Source organism: Pan troglodytes, chromosome 5 (assembly GCF_028858775.2).
Source record: "Pan troglodytes isolate AG18354 chromosome 5, NHGRI_mPanTro3-v2.0_pri, whole genome shotgun sequence".
Classification (NCBI taxonomy): Eukaryota; Metazoa; Chordata; class Mammalia; order Primates; family Hominidae; genus Pan; species Pan troglodytes.
The window spans coordinates 46,262,036-46,284,561 of NC_072403.2; the positions used below are offsets into that span (position 1 = coordinate 46,262,036).

Here is a 22,526-nt window from a genome sequence, read left to right on the forward strand (position 1 = left end):
ATTGTGCTGGGAGACAGCTGGAAAAGCACATATAAAAGAATCAATTTGGACCTCCACTCACAACATGTACAAAAATTAATTAAAACTCATAAAAGACCAAACGTTAAGTGCTAAAACTATAACTCTTATTTAAGAAAACAAATCTGCATAATCTTGGATTTGGCAATAGATCCTTAGATGGGATACCAAAAACACAAGCAACAAAAGGAAAAATAATAAATTGGGCTTCGTCCAAATTGAAACTTTTGTGCATTGAACACTATCAAGAAAGTGGAAAAATAACCAACAAACTGAGGGAAATTATTTGCTAATCATATACCCTGTGAGAAACTTCCTATGAACTAAATACTTCCCCCAAATTCACGAGGCAGAGCCCTTATGAATGGGATTAGCACCCTTATAAAAGAGGCCTGAGAGAACTTCCTTGTTACTTCCACCACATAACCTAAGTATATACTTTAATAAAGTATATAGGACATACTGCAAGATGGCCATGTATGAACCAGGAAGTAGGCCTTCACTAGACACTGAATCTGCTGGCACCTTGATCTTTAACTTCCCAGTCACCAAAATTGTGAGAAATAAATTTCTGTTGTTTCTAAGCCATCCAGTCTATGACACTTTGTTACAGCATCACAAACAGACAAAGCCAGGTCTAGGACTGTGAATATATAAAGAACTCTTAAAATTTGACAACAAACCAAAATTCAGTAACAAACCAAAAAGATACAGAAATCATTTTTTTTTAATTGTCAAAGGACTAGAACAGATATTTCTCTTAAAAGATGTACCAAGAAAATATAACCAATAAATACATAAAAGGATATTCAGAATCTTTAGTAATAAGGGAAATGCAAATCAAAACCATAATGAGATAACACTTCATACCTACTAGGATAGCTAGAATTTAACAATCACAACAAAAAGAAAACAAGTGTTGACAAGGATGTGGAGAGATCAGAACCCTTATGCATTGCGGGTAGAAACACAAAATGGTTCAGCCACTGTGGGAAGCATTTTGGCAGTTCCTCAAAAATCTAAATATAGGATTACCACATGACCCCGCAATTCTACTCCTAGGTACATATCCAGCAGAACTGGAAACATGTCCAAACAAAAACAGGTGTACACAATGTCCACAGCAGAATTATTCCTGACAGTCAAAAAGTAGAAACAATCCAAATGTCCATCAATTGGATACACAATATATGGTATATTCATGCAGTGGAATATAAGCCTTACCAATAATGAAGAACTGGCACAGGCTATGATACTCATGAGCCTTGAAAATATTATGCTAATTGAAAGAAGCCAAACACAAAAGGTTATCTATTGTATGACTCCGTTTACATGAAATGCCCAGAACGGGCAAATCTATTGAAACAGAAAGCCAATTAGAGGATGAAGGGAGGGCAGAACGGGGAGTGGCTGCTTAATGAATGTGTTAGTCTGTTCTATCACTGCTATAAAGAAATACTTGAGACTGGGTGATTTATAAAGAAGTTTCTGCTGCACTCCAGCCTGGGTGACAGAATGAGACCTTGTTTCAAAAACAAACAAACAAAAAAAGGTTTAATTGGCTCACAGTTCCACAGGCTGTACAGAAAGCATACATAGCAGTTTCTGCTTCTGGGGAGGCCTCAGGACACTTCCAGTCATGGTAGAAGGCAAAGGGGGAGAAAGCACTTCCTATGGCCAGAGCAGGAGAAAGAGAGGGAGGAGGGAGGTGCCACACACTTTTAAACAACCAGATATCAGGAGAATTCATTATTGCCATGACAGCATCAAGGAGGATGGTATTAAACCATAAGAAGTCACCCCTATGATCCAATCACCTCCCACTAGGCCCCACCTCCAACAGTGGAGATTATTATTTGACAAGAGATTTGGGCAGGACACAGATCTAAACCATGCCAGTGTGTATGGAGCTTCTTTTGAGGGTGATAAAAATATTCTGGAATAGGGTTAGTGATAATGATTGCACAATTTTATGATTGAACTGAAAGCCACTAAATTGTACACTAAATACTGTTAATTCTATGCTACATTAATTTTATATCAATTTTTTAAAAAGGGATATGGGAGGCTCAAATATAATGGTACATTTGAACTTTTCAGAACAAGGTCTTTCAAAACACTTGCCCAATAAATATAAATATATGGGCATCCCCCAATTGGCCTTTAAGGCATTCTCTTCCATTGGCCAAGAGCATTCTCATCTGCTCAGCAACTTTCTCCCATTGGCCGGACCCTTGATGCTGAGGCTTTGAAGCAGAGCCTGGGTTTTCCAGGCACTGCAGATTAGCCGGGGGAAGAAAAGTAGGGTGTTGTAGCAAACCCTCCAGTTAGGACTTTGGGTCCCTAGGAGCTGACTGAGTCTGTTCAAGCATTTTCTCTCTAGTGCCAGGCCTTTGGTTGGTGGGAAAAAGTCAGAGGATGGCACTGGGGGGTCTATTTGCAGTCATACTCTTAACTCTTGTGAGACCTCAAAACAAGTGCCTTCTGGGTGGTGCTTTCCACTGGGGTAAAATGAAAAGACTCCAGGATCACAGGCACCCAGGGTTCAAAGGCCTGTTAAGTAGAGAGCAGGAGACAGTACCAGCACAGCCCTAACTCTGTCGGGCCTGTCCTCTCAGAAGTCAGGCCATGGCCCACCTAAATTCTGGAAGGCCCCACCTCCCTTAGCCCCAACAGGCAGTGCTCATCATCAACGACTTTCCTCCAAGCCTCCGCCCTCTGCATACTGCATGGACTCCAGGAGTCCCCTGCCCCCACTCCCACCCAGGAAAGCTGGTCTAGGACCAATCAGAGGCTGTGGAACTTTCTGGAAGGCCCAGGGCTTCTCCCTGGGTGGGGCAGGGCCTCTGATTGGAGGAGGCCTGCCAGAATGGTGGGGCGATGGGCGTGGCTAATGGGATAACTGCCAGAACAGAAGACAGTTGGCAGTTATTTCGCAACCTTCATCTGTTCCTGGAAGATACCCATAGCCTGCCTTCCTTCTTGACAGGGGTGCTCCCCAAGAAGATCAGGACCGCTGAAAGAATGAAGAAGAACTTCCTTGGCCTAGCATGTGGATAGAGAACGGAGCGCACTTTCACTTACCTGGCAAGGTGGTTTTGGAAGTTTCCACGGAAGCCTTCCCAGGGCCGCTGCTGCCCGTCCTCGCCTAGGTGTGGAGCTTCCCGACCGGCTGGGGAGGGAATGTCCTGCGGGAGCCGCCGAGGACCCTCTTTAGCCTCTTCCCTGGCTTGGCTGCAGCTGCAGTCTAGTACTCGCCCATTCTGCTCTTCTTCACCTCCGTATTTTCTCTCTCACGGAAGAAGAATTCCATTCTCCCATCCCAGGAAGGAGAGTGCCCTGCGTGCCACGAAAGAGCCCAGGACCCACAGGACAAATACGTCACTGGCAGACCTGCCTTCGCCAGCGCCAGCCCATCTCTGAAACCTCCAGCATTTGTGCCCCGGTCCGGCCCCTCCCAGGCCTGACTCTTTCCGTGTGGGTATTTTCCTCCTGGGCTCGCTGCCGCCTCGCTCCCATTTCTCCCTTCCCTCCCTATGGTAACTGATGAAGGGTTGGGGCTGGTGGAACCCAGATCTGGGGTCAGAAGTTCCCCTTGTCAAGTCCCAAGTCTTCCATCTAAGCTGTGTGATCATGGGAAAGACACTTTACCCTTTGTGGGCATGCCCGCTCAACTGGAAAGTGACACAATCATAATGCCCTAATCCAGAATTCTTGTGAGAATGGGAGTAATTATGTAAATATCTTTGGAAAACAGATGTGCTGCCAATTACATTTTGTGATTTTAACTTTGTCTTATTTCTCTGCTGTGTTTTGTCTTCCTATGAATCAAGTTTCTTCTGATTTTTTTTTTCTTTTATAGGAACGGTCACTGTGCAGGATCAAGCTACAATGAAGAGGAGGGAGGCAATCTGCGCGCACCGCCATTTTCTAGGAACTGGGAAGCCCCCCCACCCCTTAGGAAGATCCATCCCTGTGGAACCTTGCCCAGGCTTACCAGCCTTTGCTGAGGTTGATCTATTGTCCCTCCTTGTCCCCATCAAAATATCCAGCACTCCACCTTCAGGGAGTAGACTTGACCCTCAAATAGCAAGTTCAGCCTTCCCAGGTCTAGGTTCCCTGGGAAGTCAAGATTCGTCTGGTTCCTTAGTACAGAGGGCTAGCTGTGAGTTGGAATCCCCCTATGAGCTTTAGAATCAGTCAAGAGGAATTGGGCCCCTTCCCTTCATCCCTCTTCTTTTCCCTTTTTGTCCCAGAGCTCAGCTCTGACTCAAAAGTTTTTCCATTTACCATCAACATGGAAACTTGGCTCCTCAAGTGGGTATATTATCCCCCTTTTGTACATGGTCTTGTTGATCCAAACTCCCTTTCTGTGAAAGAGGCCTGTGGGGCTCAAGAAGCCTGGTCAGCCAGCCAGGCTAGTCCCACATACCTCAGAACCAGTTTAATAAAGGCTCTATGTCATTCTTTTTTGCTTGGGCTGATTGGTGTGCTGATTCAGAAGACCTTGATATTTTATTCTTTCCCCCAAACCAGCTCAATTGGTGTTTGTGCTAGAGGGAGATGGACCATGGGGAGGGCTGTCATAAGGGATATCCTTGGCCCTCCCACTTCCCCCTTTGAAGGATGCCCTTGTTATCTTAGGCAGGGACCTGATACCGGTTGGTTCAGTAGATATCTGGCAGTTTACTCTGAGCATTTACCTTGTATTAGGGCAAGAACTAAAGGAACAAATATATCCACCTCAATGTCAGGTCAAATGGGAGGATGTGGATGGGAGTAAAGAGTGATTAGTATTGAGGTCGTGGAATTTTATTGGTTACTATTTTTATAACTTTGGTCTTCCAGTCCTTGAATGAAGGTAAACGGAGACTTATTAGGGAACGAATTACTAGTGGCAGGGTGGTGGTGTCCTGGTGTCCTGCTTAGAATGTGAAGAGAGTGCCCCATCATTGGCCTATGCTGTGCATCTGGGAGGTGGTAGGCCACTGTCCTGAACTGCACAACTGGTAGTGAAATTCAGAGCAGAATGCAACATTTATTTAATGGGGCCTCACAGTTGGCCAGTGTCCCTGTGGCCTTTCCCCTTCTTCCTTCCACTCTGTGTCATGGAGACCCGACTTGATTTGGCAAGAGAACAACGTACACCTAAGGTTTCCCGAATATTTCCCAGCAAGGACCCTGGCTGGCTATGTTTCTACTTCAGTGGTGACCACAGCAGATACTGGCAGTTTTCTGTTATGGCTCTGGGGTCTTTTAAGGAGCAGGAACGTGGAATATGTACAAACCTGGAGCCACAGTCAAGTACTAAGCTCCTTGAAGCACAAGGCATGAGAATATCATGTTTTCTTTTCCTTAGAGGATTTATGAATTAAAACTAAGGAATAATTTGTAATCAGAATAACACCACCTGGCAGGGATGTCGATGAGCTGAGGAAGGCTTATTTGGAGATTTCTGGTATTTTCCAGCTCTGAGACTCCAGACCTAATATCTATGTAATGGCCATTAATGTCTCGTAATTTATAACAGTTTTATCAGTGATCCATTACATTAATCATCATGAGTTGGTGACTTATCAAGTCCTACAGGTTATTTGTTATTTGTATAACTATATAGAGCTATTTAATTTACAAACACAATACTCTTTTGAGGTAGATACCAGAACCATTTTACATTTGAGGATATTGAAGCTAGGAAAAAGACTCAGCTCTTGAAGGAATGGACATGGGGTGCCCTTGCCTTCCTTGGGGAGAGAGCCACCTAATCTGTGCAGCTGTAGTTAGGGCCTGCCACCTTATTCCTCCTCTCCATCCAACCCCTACATTTTGGAAACAAAAAGGCAGCAGTGATCTGGGAATTATTTAATGCTTAGTTTGACAGGACAAATTTTAAGGACCTTAAGAGCAACCTTTTATTTCTTACCATATGAGGCACTGGGACAGGCACAGAGAAGTCAATATTATTTGCCCAGTGCATTTCTTCATGGCTTCTGCTTTTTAATCTTAGGCTCACTTTTTTAACCTCATTGCTCACATGTTATGATTCCTTCCAGAAAATTCACTGAAATTCTAATGTCCCTTGCTGTTCCTTAGGTAACTTAGGAGTAACTTTCCAGCTCTTCCCCTAACTAGTTGTGTGACGTTCAGCAGGCTGCTTAACTTCTGTGTGTCTCAGTTTTCTCAACTGTAAAATGAATGATCCAACCCCTATGTCAGAAGGATGGGTGAGGCTCATGAGGAATAACACATAAGAAATATGGGATGCTTACCACAGTGTTTGGTAAATAACATGAGTTTCCTCTTCCCTCTTTGAACAGTCCTTTGTATTCTGCTGAGAGCTTTCCTGTTCATGCTGCCTCACAACCAAAAGGGGAAAGAATCCTGAGTCCTGTGCTCGTGATTTCTCCCTTCGCTAGCTGGTTCAAGGCCAATCCAGATATCATGGTATTTTCTGAAAGAGTCCCACCCTTCTGTGCAAAAGCCTTCCTTCCAGGGAGACTTGATATGACTGATTAACAATCCAATTAACACTCTGGAACAATCTAGAAGGGCTGTGGCTCATTACCCTCTGCAATTTTCCACCCATTTAGTCTCCAAGCCATTCCCTGGAAGAGATAAGTGGATCTGATGAGTGGGGCTGTGCCATGAGACCTCCAATATTTATGGAGAAGCCAGTCCTTTCTTCCTTCGCCAGGCCTCAAGATTTCCCAATGTGCCTCTATTCTTACATGGAGGATGGGATTCTTTGCCTTCATACAGGAAGAAACTGGAACCTCAAGGCAGACAGGACAAATACAAATCTTGAAAATGACCATGACTCCTAGTTGGTCCCTACTTGCCTCCTGGTTTCACTAAGTAGAGGGTCACTCCAGGTAGAGCCCTATCCAGCACGCTGCTCCTTCCCCCACCTTTAGATGTGGACAGTGGGTGGACTGGGCCCATAGCCTGGACCTGGACAGCTGTGTCCTCCCAACCAGACTCTTCTGATTCTGCTGCACCCCACTCTTTCCTACTTATCCTTGCCTAGATCCCTCTTACTCCATCTTTCCTGCTCAGGTCACAATGGACAATAATCTCTGACGCCTGCCCCAGCTAGACTGGCACTGGAGAGCTGAGAGAGCCTCCTGTCCATGGAGAATTCTGGCAGAGCTGCTATCTTCAGCCCCCTCTCAACTCTCCAGGGTCCTGTGCCCTTTGTCTACCTCTCCCAGGCCTGACTCTCCTCCCACTTGCATGGACATTGTCTTTCCTAGCTCTGGGCTGCCTTCTCAGCCTCATGTTTTGCCCTTTTTCCTGCTGTGGGAGCCAGCCATCACTGTAATGCGTGAGTGTGGGGATGTGGTGTGAAGGGAACTCCAGTTCTGGGGTCAGAAGATTTAAAGTTTGAGACCTACTTCTGTCCCATAAGCACTATAAAAACTAAGCCAAATAAACAACTTTGATCCCCAGTTTGGAAACATTTGTAATGTGAAGAAATCAGACTTTTGATAAAGAATGGAAGAAATGGTAATCCATGCTAAAGAAATGTTTGGAATGTTGAGATGCTATAGAATCTTTCTGACAGTGCTGCTGACTTTGTATACCTCTACATATAAATGTCTCCAGTTTTGTTTCTTTTCCACCATTCTGCAGACAAAGCTGAATGCGGGCAGGGAAGGAACCCTCACTGTTGAGCCCTGGAATCAGGCACTCTTGTCTGAGCCCCTTCATCTTTGGTTTGGGGTAGAAAGCACAGGTGGCACCCTTTCTCTAGTTTTCTCACTTCTGGCACAAACTCTCATTTACTGTAACCTAAGAAAGGATGGAAGACCTTGAGCCTCAAGAAAAAAGCCCCAAGAAAATTCCATGCCTCTGCTTCCCTCACAAATCAAAGCTGAGCTAATCCAGAGCAGTTTGCATGATTCCTTAGAAGAAGGAACCTCACCAGGACTCTTAAAAGCACGGAGACCAAGGAAGAATTGGGCTTCTGCACTTTATCACTGTTGAGGTCCTCCCTGCCTGCTCCCAGACCTCTGGAGTGACCCACAGTCTTCTCTATTTACCTTAAACACAGAATCCAACCTCTTCATGTAGGTGAGTCACCCCATCTGCAGTTATATGTCCTGGCGCCCCCAGCTCTCTCTCCCCAAACAAACTGTGAAGCATCAGCCCTACCCAAGGAACCTGTCCAGCCATGCACACTTCAACCAACCCTCTCTGACCTTAGGATGAAACCGTTTCTCTAACATTTTTTTTCACTCACATTGGGACCAGTGTGTTGATTCAGAAGACCAAATTGGGAACTAATTTTAATCTCCCTACCTCAAGGAAATGGATGGTCTTCGGACTAGAGGGGGCCCAGGTATTAAAGGGTGTCAGAGAGGGCTGGTCAATGGGCTACCATCCCACCACCCCTTGGGAAGAGCTCACCTCCCTTCTCAAGTGGAGAGCCTCTGGCCCACTCTCAGCCCTCTGATCAGAGCCAGGCTCTCACTGAGTGATTTTTCTGGCACCTGGCAGTCTTCCCATCCTAGAAGGGGAACAGTGGGAGGTTTTTGGTGGCAGCATTTGTGTCATTCCAGAATACTGGATGTTAGATTTTGGCTGTTGGGCAAATCCTGGAATAAAGATGAAGGGTGGGAAGGATTAGGGAACCAATGAGTGAGGGGCAGGATGGCCATCCTCAGCCCAGCAGTGAAGTCTATAATTTTCCAGGTGCTTCCATCTACTATTGGGGCTGTTGTGTATGTCAGAACATTCAGGGCATCAGGGAGTACAGAGGTTACCATGTGCTCTCTGCCACTTCCCTGCCTCCTTTCTTTGCTCAAAATCATAGAGACCAGTGCTGATTTGGCAGGGAATATCGAACCTCTTGAGATTTTTCCAGCTGGAACCCTGGCTCTGTACCTAGTTTTTTAACACTATTTTGACCATAGCAGTCTTTGGGAGCTGCTTGATGTCTGGGCTCTGGATTTCCCATGAAGTCAAGAATGATGGATTCACAAGGGCCCACCAGGAATATGGAGCCATGGTCTGATTAGAGCACAGAGAGCTACTTCCTGCCTTGGGTAAATCCTGAAATTCATCATGCATGATTTTCCTTTTAATAAGATTAAGGAGAGCTTGTATAGATATTGAACAGGGGATCCTGATAGCCATTGAGGGAGGCTGGAGTAGATGACCTCTGATAGCTTTTGCCAGCTTTGAGAGTCTATGAACTTAACATATGTAATATTATCATTAATATGCTATGATTTATGTTACTTAAATGATGCATATCATTAATAATAATGACTGTTATTACGCTGCCTTTTCTAATCCAATATGTGATCTGTGTAACTACATAGTACTACAGAAGCATACTTACTGAAGTCGATACTTACCATTGATATCTTACCAAAAAAGAAACTGTGGCCAAGAAACAGCCTCTCAACCCAGAACCCCCAAACTAAACAGCCTCTTTCTCTCAGGAGGAACTGCACCTGCCTTGGTTTACTCAGGACCCTCTAGTTCTCTGCAACTACCCTTCTTCCAGACCTGCTTTGTTCCCTCCACCACACCTCCTCTCAAGCTCCTGGGACAGCTAGAGATGCCTCCCTCAACCCCTGCTTGTCTAGGCACAGGATCCCAGTCCTTAATGTGCCCCTGTTAGACCCAAATCCAGTCACTTTTCCATACCAGGTCTTAATTTCCTCTTCTGTAAAGTGACTCAAGATTTTGAAACTTAAAATCTGGTGAATTCTTCCAAGCACAGGTACCATCTTATGTTGTATGGCCTTTGGCCAATCCATCTGTCCATCTTTTCTTGGATAGTAGTTTTGCCAGATCTATAAGTTATCTTGAAATTAGTGAAAACAGACCAATCTTTGATAACCAGAGATCTAAAGCATCAGCTTATGGCCCTGTCCTTCAGGGTAATGTGTAAGGCCCTCAAAGCCATGCACAGTGTCTTTCACTTTGACTTTTATCTCTCTCAATACCATGCACAGTGCTAGGCACACAGCAGGTCAGCAAGAGCATGCTGAATGAGCACAAACAGATTTCACCATCTCTCCCACTTTTTCTGCTGGACTCAGTCTTCTGAAAGTCAAGGCACATATGCCAGGATTCAGGCCTTCCACATGAAACCCAGACAGCTCTGCATTTTTACATCCTCTGCAGCTCTGTAAGAAACTTCAGAGCAAATCCATCTCTTGAGTGTTTACCCAACTTTGCGCCTCAATAGCTGTGTGACCTTGGGCAAGTTATTTAACTCTTCTCTACCTGAGCTTCCCCAATAGAGATATTAATAATAATACTTATTTCATTGTGTTGTTTTGATGATAAATTGAGATAATCTATATATAGCTCTTAGACCAGTACATGGCACATAGGAAACTCTCAATAAATGTCAGGTATGATTATCAACTTACTTTTGCAGTTCAATATTCACCTGAAAAATGCCAACCTAATGTTCTCCTAATGAAAGTATAAGAACTTTTCCATAATTAGTCTGGGTAGGTAGGGCAACCACCCCATCTTTTGTAGACAGGAAGGACCATGTCTTCCAAGAGATCCCCACAGGAATGGGTGGGAAGAGCATAACAGGAAACCCAAGATGAAAGACTTCAGGATTAATAGCTGCAACTGAGGGCTTAAATCCCTTCTTCTTGGCAGCAGTACTCCTCAAATGGTGAGCAAGTTACCTGCTAGTTTCCAGGACATGCCAAGTCCATGACAGAGGGAACAGGTGTAGTGCGCTGAGGTTTTACTTCACAAAAAAGTGGAAACAATGTCAGATAGGTCAGCTAACAGAGGTCTCCATGGTTTGGAAAATGGGATATCTTGGATGTAGCCTAGGAGATTCAAGGGAAAGAAAACTCATCCTTGCAAAGTATATGAATGTTAGTGCTGCTGTGGGGTATGCCAGGGAGCACCACTGAACACATGTTACAGAGGAGGTGCAGGAGAAGAGGGGGTGTGCTCATCACCAACTAAGCAGATGGACAGCCTGGACGGATGGACTGGGGCTGTGGGAGGTTGGTCAGTGGGCTGACTGGCTGTGGACCAGATGGGTTTGGGGATCCCATGGAGATGGGTGAAATTCCAGCTCCATTCTCTCATCAGTAGGAAACCGAGCATGTGACTGTTGACATCTTGGAAAGGACTAGACCATGAGATCTTCCTTGCTCCAATCCCAGACAGACTCCGGCATGAGATGGTGGAGGAGAATTCTGGCTCCAGGAGCATATTCAGCTGATGGCTAAAGGGACCAGAAGATCAATTATCCCAACAATAATAGGAAAATAACCAGGGAAGAGCCTGTAATCTGGGCCTACTTCCTCAGAATAGGTGAGCAAAAGAAAGATGTCACACATTATACAAAATGAGAACATGGAGAAAGATCACTGAACCTGTCAGAAGTTCCTAAATAGCTATGATAGGGCTCACAGGATAGCCTTAGAGGTAAAAGCTAGCTTCTCTCTTTGGTCTGGGGAAAACATGACAATTTCTCTCCGATAGAAGCTTCAGGGAAGGGAAACCACGAGCCTTGTAAACATTGACTGACTGTGAGGTACAGAACCTTAATTGAGATGATGGAAGCTACAACCTTTGGTTTAAGGGCTGAAAGCACAAATAGATATTTTTAAACTGTGAAAGTGACAGGGTTCCTTTTAGATATTGGGGGAGTAAGCTGGATGGGCCTGATTCTATTATGCAAAGGTAGAAACCTCAGGTATTTACCTGTGAGAAGCCTCCTTGTCACAACAAATTCTTCTTGCTGCCAACTGCATCACATGGAAAGGCTAGGTTTGAGAATCTAGGTGGGATCTTTAAAACTGTGTATGCAGGTTTTGAGTGCTGCCTGCCAATAGTCTCTTCTTTTGAATAAGTGTGTCTATTTTTCTGGCAGCAGTTTGCAGAAATCCCACTGGTTGTAAGAACAGAGGAAGCCCCACCCAGCTTGCTGAAGCCCTGAGACCTTCACTGCAGGCACACTGAGAACAGAAGATACGGAAGTACTCAGGCTGTACTTATGAAAAATCAATACTCACAGACTTTTAAAGAAAAGTTACTTTGCATTTGGGAAGGGGGAATCCTGAGACAGTGACTGTTGCCTAGCCTGGCTGACAATTATATCCCTTAACAAAAAAGTGTTCCTGAGGTCTTTTCGAATTTCAACACTGTAATGATGAAAAAATAGAAAATTCTCTTGAGGGAAACCTGAGGGATATGTCATTATCGAGAACGTGGGGAAAGGGGTCAAACTGTTTTTCCAGAAAGCTTAATAATCAACTAGGCAAATATTGTATCAGCTATCTCACCTCTGCAAAAGATTGAAGAGCTGGAGGCTTCTGTATATCAGGAAAGAGTATCTGGGTAGGTATCTTACCTGATAGGGACAGGGGTATTAAAATAGAAAGAGGCGAGAAGATGGGTTTTGTCTCTGAAGCAAGCTGTTGTCAGGCTTTTTATCTTAGGGGGAAGAAGTTATAGGCTCCTGGGGCAGAGCAGCCCAGACAAGACTGGAGATGGAAGGCTCATTCAACAAGCGACCTCCTAGAGGTCACCAAGAGGGGAGAAGGGGTGACCACAGGGTGGGCTGGGCAGTGCAGTCTGAATCCTGAGGAATTTTCCTGGCCAGGGGAGGGAACGTGTTTCAAGGCAAGGAGGGCCAGAAAGGCCGGTGTATGGTCAGAAGGAACTGCTTCACCAAGGTGCTCTTGCCTGGAATTAACACTCTGAGGTTTCTCGCAGATCTTAGGCTAGTCAAGGGTTTCCTGATTAGGCTACAAATGTGAATCATTCAGTCAGTATAAAATACAATCTATAACAGGTTGACGGGAAGAAGAAAGGATGGGAAGGCAGTGTGATGTCATGGGAAGAACTAAGGCTTTGCAGCCAGACTTAACTGTGTGACCTTGGGCAAGTTACTTAACCCCTCTGAGCTTCAGTCCTTTCATTTATAATATGGGAATAATACTATCTACCTAAAAAGGCTTTAGTGATGATTCAGTGAGAAACATATTTGAAGCAACAAGCACAGTAACTGGAAGCTGTAGGTACTCAACAAGTGTCAGTTTCCTTCCTCTTCTAAAAGCTGTGCTTTCAAGTCAATTGTATGTCTAGAGTCGCACTGTCTGGTACAGTGGCCAGTACTAGCCACATATGGCTCTCAAGTACTTTAAAGAGGGCTAGTCTGAATTGATATGTGTCATACATGTAAAATACTTTAAAGAGGGCTCATCTGAATTGATATATGCCATACATGTAAAATACAAATCAGATTTCTAAAACTTTGTACCAAAAAGTGCCATAAAATAACTTACTAATAATTTGAGTGATTACATGTTACAATAATATTTTGGATATATTGAGTTAAAATATAAGATTAAAATTAATTCCACCTGTTTCTTTATATTTGATTCAACATGGCTACTGGAAAATTTAAAATTACAATGCGGCTTACATTTTATTCTATTGGACAGCGCTGATCTAGATACTAGAAAAGACAAGGTTGGGAAGCTGTGTTCCAGAAGCATGTTTGTTTCTATACCTTGAGTTTGGGTTTTGGTTTGTTCTCCCATGGTTTCCCAGTAAAAGACCCTTTTGAAAAAAATACCATCCAGGGCTCAACCAAAACGGGTAGAAGATACCTACATGCCCCTAGTAGTCAGGTGCTGTGGTGACCACAGTCCAGGAAAAAGTAGGTAGGGCTGGTATATCAGAGAATGGAGATGTCAGGTAGGACAGTCAGGACAGCTGGGGATGGACTGTTCTTTTCTTAGCCTGAAGCTTCACTTCAGATTTCTCTACCTTTCTTTACTCTGGGAAGATGATCCCATTTTCTATTATTTCAGAAGATTACCCCACCTTATACATGAACTTGGCAAGAAGCAGGCTCCCACCAGGCAGTAACAAACACAGGTGCAAGAGAAAATGCCACTTCAAAGCCATCTTTAGAAAACCCCAGAGTTTCCAGAGAAATGAACAGCAGACATTCACAGACATAAGAATGTTCTTTTTTTCTCCCACCCAAGGAGTGTGGTTAGTGGTTGTTTTTAAAACTGTACATTTTACTGTACATTTTTTTCTAGCAAAGGAGAAGATTGGCATTTATATTCTGACCACAGGGATGCTGCTTTCCAAAACTCCAAGTCAGAAACATGACAAACACAAGAGCAAGTACATATCATGTCACGATAGAACTCGGAACCACTGATGAGAATAGACAGTCAGTTGGTTCCTTCCACTGTTCACCACCTTCCCTCTGTGTGTCTGAATCCAAAGGCAAAAAAGAAAGCTGGTATTTGAGACCACTTCCACAATGGCTATAGTTTGAAAGGATGAATGAGAAAGATGAGGAGGGAGAAAAGAGAAGAGGAAAAAACAGGAAGGGAAAAGAGAAAGGGTGGAAGAGATTTCCTTTCAAGTTACCCAATTCTGTGGGTGCTTCTGTGACCATAGAAAGGATGTGCTTCAGCCCTGGGACTGGCCTCGAAAATTATTATAACTTGAGGTCTCAGGAGGGACTGGCCTGATCTGTTAATGACCTTGTCAGGACCAGAAAGGGACTGGGAAAGGCAGAGAGTAAAAGGAGAAAAAAAAAGAAGGATGAAGAGAAGAGAGGGGAGGGAGGAGAGTGAGGAAGGAGGAAGGCCTGGGATTTGGAGGCTCTGGGACTAGAGCCAAAGGTAATTCTTCATAGACAGTTGCAAATCCCTCCTTGTGTGTTCCAGAGTGGGGTTGGGGGCCAGCAGCTCGGGTCCAGGTCTGAGGCCATTGGAACTTTTTGGTCCAGAATGGTCTTGCCTGTATGCTTTGTGGGCTGCGTGGTTGGCAAGTGGAAGAAGGAAGAACAAAAGAGAGAAAATAGAGGTCTATGGAAGGAGTTGGGAGAGGAAAGAATGAGTTGGAGAGACTGAGGGAGAGGTAGTGAGTTGCTGATGAGTAGACACGGGACAGGGATGCCGGGGAAAGTCATTCCAATCTGTCTACAGCAGGTTCTCCGTGGGCACATCTCCTCTTCCCCTTCTCTTGCCACTGTCTGGCAGGGAGGGGTTATCCCTAGATGGAAAGGAGCTTATGCACCCCTCCCATTCCACCCTGTAATTTCCAAGGATGGACCCTCCTCAAGAAACCAAGAGCAGGCATCCCCCCATCCCACCCTGAGCCACTTTCTTAAGGAACAAACATGGGACAGCCTTTGGACACAGAAAAGCCCTAGGCAGAGTGAAGACAGGGTCATGGATCCCAAATACCACTGCCAGGAGGCAGGTGGCCTTGGCTTCTACCCTGACCTGGTCATGAACTCACTGTGTGACCCTGGGCAATTCCTTTATGCTCTCTGGAAGGGAGAGGGAGGGTTAAAGATGGGATGATTGCAAACACCTCCCCAAGCTTCAAAAGCCTATGATTCTAAAAAGATTCAGCTTTCCCCCTCCAAGGTTTCTAGAATTCTCTGTGTCCAGTAAAAAGGAGGGGGACTGCTGTAACCAGCTTGTGCTTCTGGTGTCACTAAGCAAAAAAGCCTAACATCTAGAGTCATGAATAATTAATAGACCCATAGAACTGGAAAGGGACTGGAGACCTAGTACAATCCCAGTATTTTTGCAAATTGAGAAATTCAGGTCCCAACAGATAAAAGGGTCTTGCCCCAGTTATTCAGCTGGCTATTCATGTGACTATGGAGCCCAGACACAGAACTTCGGACTCCAAGTCCACTGTTGTTTCTGCCACCCCCGCTGCTTTCCTTAAGAGAAGCCCTCCTGGCCTGCCACATGCTCAAGGGGGACTTTCCATGCCAGCTTCCCAGAAAGAGTGGCAACAAGCCCAAAGCAACTCCGGAAGTTAAGATCCCTTGTGCCCTATAGCATGAAGCCCTCCTCCCTCCCCACACGTAAGAACCCAGGAAATTACCCTTCTGGTTTAAGCTTCTGTGATGGGTGTGGCATGTCATGTTTGAGAAGCAAAGGAAACTAGGTCAGGTATCGGGGGTCAGTCACTCACCCCTTCCAGTGTCGGGTGTGGGGGTGGTTGGGAGTAATGAGAGCTCTGAGCAGGGAACCCCACAGTCTTCCCCCAAACAAGTGTGGAAAGAGAATAATTCCCTCCTCTTGTCAATTGGCAACAATTACCCACTACCAGGGCTGCTGGGAACACACATTCATATGTACGATTAACTCTCGATCATTCGTGTGAATGAAGAGGAGGAGTCTGGGAAATGGAAAAAAAATAAATTAAGAAATAAAAACAACACTAGACCCATAAGCAATCCAAAGCCGCTTGCTTGTAGGCTACATTTGTGATTAGAAAGGCGGAGTCTCGCCTTTCCAAACACTCAGGGCTCAGTCCGGCATTTGAGCGAGTCCACATTCCCTGAGCACACCCCGGCCGGGTGGTGGGGAGGTGATGTGGGTGTTGGGGGGTAGGGGGGGACACGAGGCCATTGACAGGGAGACGAAACTGTCCCTGGATGTAAACATCACCATGGAAACTCCACAAACACTTGCCAGTGAGATTCTTTCCCCTTCTCCCACCCTGCGCGCAGGAAAGGGAGCATGCCCACCCCCACCTAGACCGTGCTCTCCATCACCCATTCGGAGCTGCCAAAAGTCCCCCGGGCCCCCACCAGGTCACTCTCCTCAAAGGGCAAAAGCATGCCGTTGACAGAGAGGCTGCGCTTCGTCCAGATGTTCGAGACCTTCCGAGGGGGACTGTAGCCGCCCGGCACGACCCCTCCCGCCGCCGCAGCAGCAAAGTCCCCCATGTCGAAGGAGTGGCTGCGTTTGGCCTTGCCCTCCAAGGGCAAGGGGAGCAGGCTCCTGGCCCGGGCCGCAGGGGGCCCCAGCAGTGGCTCTCGGTCCGAGTGGTGGCCCCGGGCCGACGTCCCAGCCCCTCTCCCGGCTGGAGTCCTGGAGTCCAGCAGCTCCTCCTTTCTCTGACTCTTGAGGTCCAGGGAGGCGAAGGCCCCCATCAGGCGGTCAAGGCTGGGCTTGGGGCGCGGGGCGGAGGGTGGGAGCCTCCAGGGGGCCCGTCCCAGCCCCGCAGCCTCCCCACTGCCCAGGGAACTGGAGGAAGAGGAGTCACTGGCGCGGGCCAGGCTGGCGGTGAAGTCCAGGAGCTCGTTGCGCACCACCACCTTGGGCGGGCCCTGCGGCGGGGCCCCGGCTGGTGCGCTGCTTGGAGGCGGTGGCTGGGCGCCGTTGGTCTGCGAGTACATATTGCTCACGGCCGCTGCCATCTTGCTGGGGGCCTCGTGGTTGCAGACCTTGTAGCGCACCATGAGGATGATGATGAAGACCAGCAGCGTGGCCACGATGATGCCCCCGATTACCAGGATCATGGTGCCGCCCAGGATCTGGCTGTGCATGGACTGGCACTGCGGGTAGTCAGCCTTGGTGAAGAACTGGGCACAGCCCACGATGTTGGTGGCCGTGAGTGTCGTGGCTGTGTCATCCCACATGGCCAGCACACACAAGTCGTAGCCAGTCCCTGACACCAGGTTGTTGACCACGAAGGCCTTGTTGGAGGCTGGGATCATCCTGGGGAGGGAGGTGGACAGAAATAGTGAGGGGTGGTGGGGTGGAAGGACAGGGTGATGGGGAGTGGACAGAGGTAGAAACAGAGTGACAGAGATGGGGAGGGGGAGGGGAGGGAGGCCAAGACAGACACGGGGACACAGAGAGAATGGGGCAGAGGGAAAGAAAGGGACAGAGGAGTGAAGAGACATGGAAGGAGAGAGAAGGAGAGACAGAGGAGAGGGGAGGAGGGAGGGGCAGGGGCAGGCAGGCGACAGGAATAGAGCATAGGAAATAGAGAAGAAAGACATGTGAGGAGGGAGACCCAGACAAGGGAACCAAGGGACAGGTTAGGGTGGAAAGGAAGGTGAGAGAGGGAGATTCAGAGATGGAGCATCAGGGAGAGGTATAGACGGAGGATGTGTCAGAGACCAAGGATGTGTCAGAGACCAAGGATGTGTCAGATACCGGGTGAGAGAAAATCCAGATATATGGAAACAAAAACACAAAAACACAATGAGTATGAAGATGAAGGGAATGAGAAAGGGGGCAGTTGAAAGCAGAGAAAAGGGGAGGCATTTAGAGGTGGAGGGAAAGAGGAGGGGGGGAGACTCAAGCGAGTTGAGAGGACACACAGGGACAGGCAGAGGGAGAGACAGAGAGGCAGAGAGGTTAAAGTGTGAAGAAGCAGAAATTATACAAAGGGAGACCCGCTACTTCCCTCCCTCATGCCTGCTACAAGTATTCCCTCTGTCTCTGGGAAGGGCAGGGTGAGAGTCAGGTCAGCCCGACCCTGTGCCAGCCCACCCCGAGGCTTGCTCCAGCCCTCCTGTGACCTCTGAGATTCATGGGGATCCCCATCAACACTTTCTGAGCCTTCTTTCTGGACCAGGTGCTGTGCTGTGTCAGAGACAAGGTCCTGCCTGGAGAGGCCAGCACCACCCACACCTCCAAAGGGCTTTCTCATGACTCAGGAGGGAGAGCGTTTGCTGCTGCAGACTGAGGGAGAGGGAGTCTAAGCAGAAGAGGACTGGATGCAGGAGAAGGGGGCCTGCTGCTTAGGGGTGGAAGGACAGTGCAGTGTTAAGGACTGGGGGGCACTTCTGCATCCCAGAGGAAAGGGACGATTCCTTGGTCCTAGTTGTAGTAGGCCAGGCTCAGCCAAGAAACCTAGGGGAAGAGTTTCTTTAGTAGAAGACTTTAACTGCTCCTTCCACCTTTGGGGAGGGTCTGATGGGGAAGCACTCTCCCCACATTGTGGCTGGTCCTCTCCTGCCTGGAACTCCTCACCCTGAACTCTGGACCCTTGTGACCTTGTTAAGCCTGGATGCACACCCTGAACTCCAAGACCCTTGTTGAGGTATCATGCCTTCTGCTGATTCCAGAGATGATGCCTGTGTCACTTCCATAAACACTCCCAAAGACATACCCAGGCCTGAAGGTACCACTGTGTAGCTTTCTTGGTAGTTCCTCCACTCCCATTCTCCTATTCCCTGCTACTTGAGAATGAAAGGGCTCTATCAGTTCCCATCAACCCCTCAAACCTGGAGCTAGGCAACTTAATTAAGATCTCAAATATGAAATACTGAAGCCTGAAAACTTCCACCTGGGATCCATGCACAGAGGACTGGAACTGACAGACAGATATTGACATCCCGTCAGTGGGCAACCCCAGTGGCTGCTGCCTCCCTCCTCACCTGCCCACCTGCTCTTTTGCTGGGGAAGCCACACTGGAGGAAATTGAGCCCCCAAGGCCCACCTGATATGGTTTGGCTGTGTCCCCACCCAAATCTCATCTTGAATTGTAGCTCCTACAATTCACAGGTGTTGTGGGAGGGACCTGGTGGGAGGTAATTAAATCATGAGGGTGGGTCTTTCCCAAGCTATTCTCATGATAGTGAACAAATCTCATGAGATCTGATGGTTTTATAAAGGGGAGTTTCCCTGCACAAGCTCTCTTCTCTTGTCTGCCACCAGGTGAGACGTGCCTTTCACCTTTTGCCATGATTGTGAGGCCTCCCCAGCCATGTGGAACTGTGAGTCCATTTAAACTTTTTCTTTTCCTTTTTTTTTTTTTTTTTTGTAAATTATCCAGTCTCGTGTATGTCTTTATCAGCAGCGTGAAAATGGACTAATACACAGCCCCACCCTTAGCACAGTGTTTGGGGCAGAAGAGGCCAGAGGGGTTAGGAGAGGTGGATCCAGCAAGGACCCTGCAGCCAGCCCCACAGGTCTATCTGAAGACTTCAGAGCCAGTTTCACCTGGGCATCATGACAGTCCTGTAAAGGCAGTGATCAGTACTCCCATTTCACAGAGAAGAAATGGCTGAGACTCAGAGAGGGTAAGTGATCTGCCTGAGGTCACACAGCTGGGACTGCTTGTATGCAGCAGTTGAGACCTTTAACACTAGCTTCTGGGTCCACGGTCTGGGCTTGTTCCTCACTGTGTGACAGACATGGAAGCATTTTTCCTCATTTCAGTGAAAAGTTCACCCTGGCCTGTGGCTGGTCAACCACCTTCATCCCTGGGGCAGCTTAGAGCCTGCTGTGACTCACGCTCCTCTACTGACAGGATGCCCAGCCTGCTAGGCCATCTGCTGGGCAGGGCCTGAGGAGCCCTGTGTGGCCAATGCTGCAGGGGACACTTGAGTCTTCCAGGGCCTCGTTCCTTTTCCCTCAGGGCTAATGATGTAAGTTGAGAAGGCAGGAGCTAAGCACACCCAGAACAGTGACAGCAGCAAGAGCAAACACCAGCTGGTAACTGTGCGCCATGCTCTAAGTGCCCTATGCCAACTCACTTAGGCCTACCGCAACTCCCCGACACAGCTGCCATCATAATCCAGATTTTTCAGATGGGGAAACAGAGGTGCAGAAGTGTTAAGCAAAGATAACATGGCAGAGCTGGGATTAAATCCCAGGGAGGCCACCTTCAGTCTGCTCTGAATCACGGCATTCCACCATTTTGTTGGGCCACAGTGATATAAGAGCATGTCCACTTGAGAGGTGGATGGACACCCTTGTTTACTGAATACCTGTTGTGTAACATAGGTTTCCACATTCATGATTGCATTGAACACAGCCACCCCAGGTCACCAAAGTTGTACCACTAGCCCAGAAATCTTCTCAATAGTTAGCCACCTTCTCCTGGGAAGCAGATTACACTAGTACTACTATTAGTACTACTACTAATAGCAACAAAATAAGAAGAACAGCTAACATGAGGGCTTACTCTGTGCCAGGCACTATTGTGAGATATTTAAGGGGATTAAGACTCGTTTAATACTCCCTAACATTGTTGGGAGGCTATTATTGTTATTCTCATTTCCACTTAACAGATAAGAAACTGAGGCACAGAAAGGTTAAGCTACCTGCCCATGGAGGCCCAGCTAGTAAGTTGGCAGAGCTGGGATTCAAATCAGGCAGTTTGGCTCCAGGGCCTCCGCACCTGACCCCTGGGCCATGCTGCCTCTCAGACACTGCCCCGTCTTCCTGCCCTTCCTGGGCAACTTTGTGAGGAACCCTGCCTGGTCTCCCCAACTCACCTTTGCTCCCCAACTCAGAGAAAATCATAATGTGATGAAGCCACATCCTAATGTGATGAAGCTGCGGTTGGGCTGTGCTGCTGATGGAGGTGTAACAAGGCAAGGCTGATTCTTGGCGGGCCACTGGAACCGGGATGAAAGGTCAGGTCTGGAACAGTTTTGCACTGTAATTGGCCCATCAGAAACAAGGCCAGCAGGAAAAGCCTGCTAGGATGAAGAGCAGAAAGGCGGAAGGCGGCTCCTGATTCCTCTGCTCTGTGTGTGTGTGTGTGTGTGTGTGTGTGTGTGTGTGTGCGCGTGTATGTCTGTGTGTGTGTGCTGGCGGTAGGAGGAGTTGGGGTGACTTAAGGAGAGCCAGAGCCAGCTAACTCAAAACAGCCCTGGCTGGCAAGGTCAAGTTTGCCTTTTCTAATAACAATAATAACCAGTATTTGCCTAGCACTTACTTGTCCTGGCAAGTTTACACGCATTATCTCATTTAATCTCCTGACAACCCTCTGAGGAAGTTATTCCCGTTTAGAGAAGGAGGAAGCTGAACAGTTTGAACTTTCCCTTGGGGGAATGATGGGGCTGAGACCAGAATAGGTCCATTGCATCCCACAGCCCACACTTCTTAAAAGCAAGACGCTTCTGACTCCAGGCAGCCAACAGACAAATTGCATGAGAAAGCCACGTGAAATGGGCACTCTAGTGAAAGATATAGAATTCATCTCTGACCTGTGTCCCCCTGTCCACCTCATCATCCAACCCTACAAAACCATCCACTGATCCTCCAAGCTATATCTGGGGAGCCTGGATTTCCCCCTTCACTCCTGCTCACAACCCATCACTCTGGCTGGTAGATTCTACCTTCTGAACACCCTCTGCCTTCCAACTCCACATACAGTGTTAGCTTAGGCCTCTCCATTTCTGGTCAGGATGGACTCAGCAGCCTCCAGTCAGGCTCTCTGCCACAAATTTTGCTCCCTGAAAGTGCATTCTCAGCACCACACTATCTCTAGTGCTCCACTTAAAACACAACTCTGGCTGTGTCGCCTGCCCACTGAGATGCTTCAAGTACTAACTATGGTCTACAAGAGACAGTGCAAACTCCTTAGCTGGGCTCCCAAACCAGGCTGCTGTCACATTGTTGTCCTTCTACCCACACAGCCTCTGACGCTGCCCACATTCTCAAAAACTTGCCCAGGTAGGAAAACACTGCAGAATCAGCCGGGCCCTGAATGGGCAGATGGCACTTCCTAGAAGGATAATTAAAGATCTTATTTATCAAGGGACTAGTTGTAAAGAGGCAAGAGGGTATGGGGGATCACAAGGGAATGTGCAAGAACCCAGAGCTAATAGCAGCCAAGAGCCGAGGTGTTATGTCTGCCTCATCCCCAGGAGAGAGAAGCATGTAGGCCAGTGCTGCTTGTAGTGTGGCTCACAGATGGATGCCGGCCCATGGACTGTTTGTTCCTGTTCCATGATCAGACACTACAGAAGTCAA

The 22,526-nt window shown here is 47.3% G+C and overlaps 1 protein-coding gene and 1 non-coding gene across 3 annotated transcripts in view; one reads left to right on the plus strand and one right to left on the minus strand.

Moving 5' to 3' along the window:
- The first annotated feature begins 3,392 nt into the window (after positions 1-3,392).
- Positions 3,393-13,394, plus strand: LOC107975129 (uncharacterized). 2 transcript variants are annotated; one of them, XR_008548486.1, is made up of 3 exons: positions 3,393-3,495; positions 3,881-11,328; positions 11,894-13,394. It is a non-coding gene; the product is annotated as an uncharacterized LOC107975129 (transcript). The 2 variants fall into 2 exon arrangements; XR_008548485.1 differs by having other exon boundaries at positions 11,891-13,371.
- A 2,804-nt stretch (positions 13,395-16,198) lies between these two features.
- Positions 16,199-22,526, minus strand: part of LRFN2 (leucine rich repeat and fibronectin type III domain containing 2) — a 197,234-nt gene continuing 190,906 nt past the window's right edge. Inside the window, exon 3 of the mRNA XM_016955413.4 lies at positions 16,199-17,522. Within this exon, the coding sequence (XP_016810902.3) occupies positions 16,553-17,522 (970 nt within the window). The 3' untranslated portion in view covers positions 16,199-16,552. The remainder of the gene's footprint in view (positions 17,523-22,526) is intronic.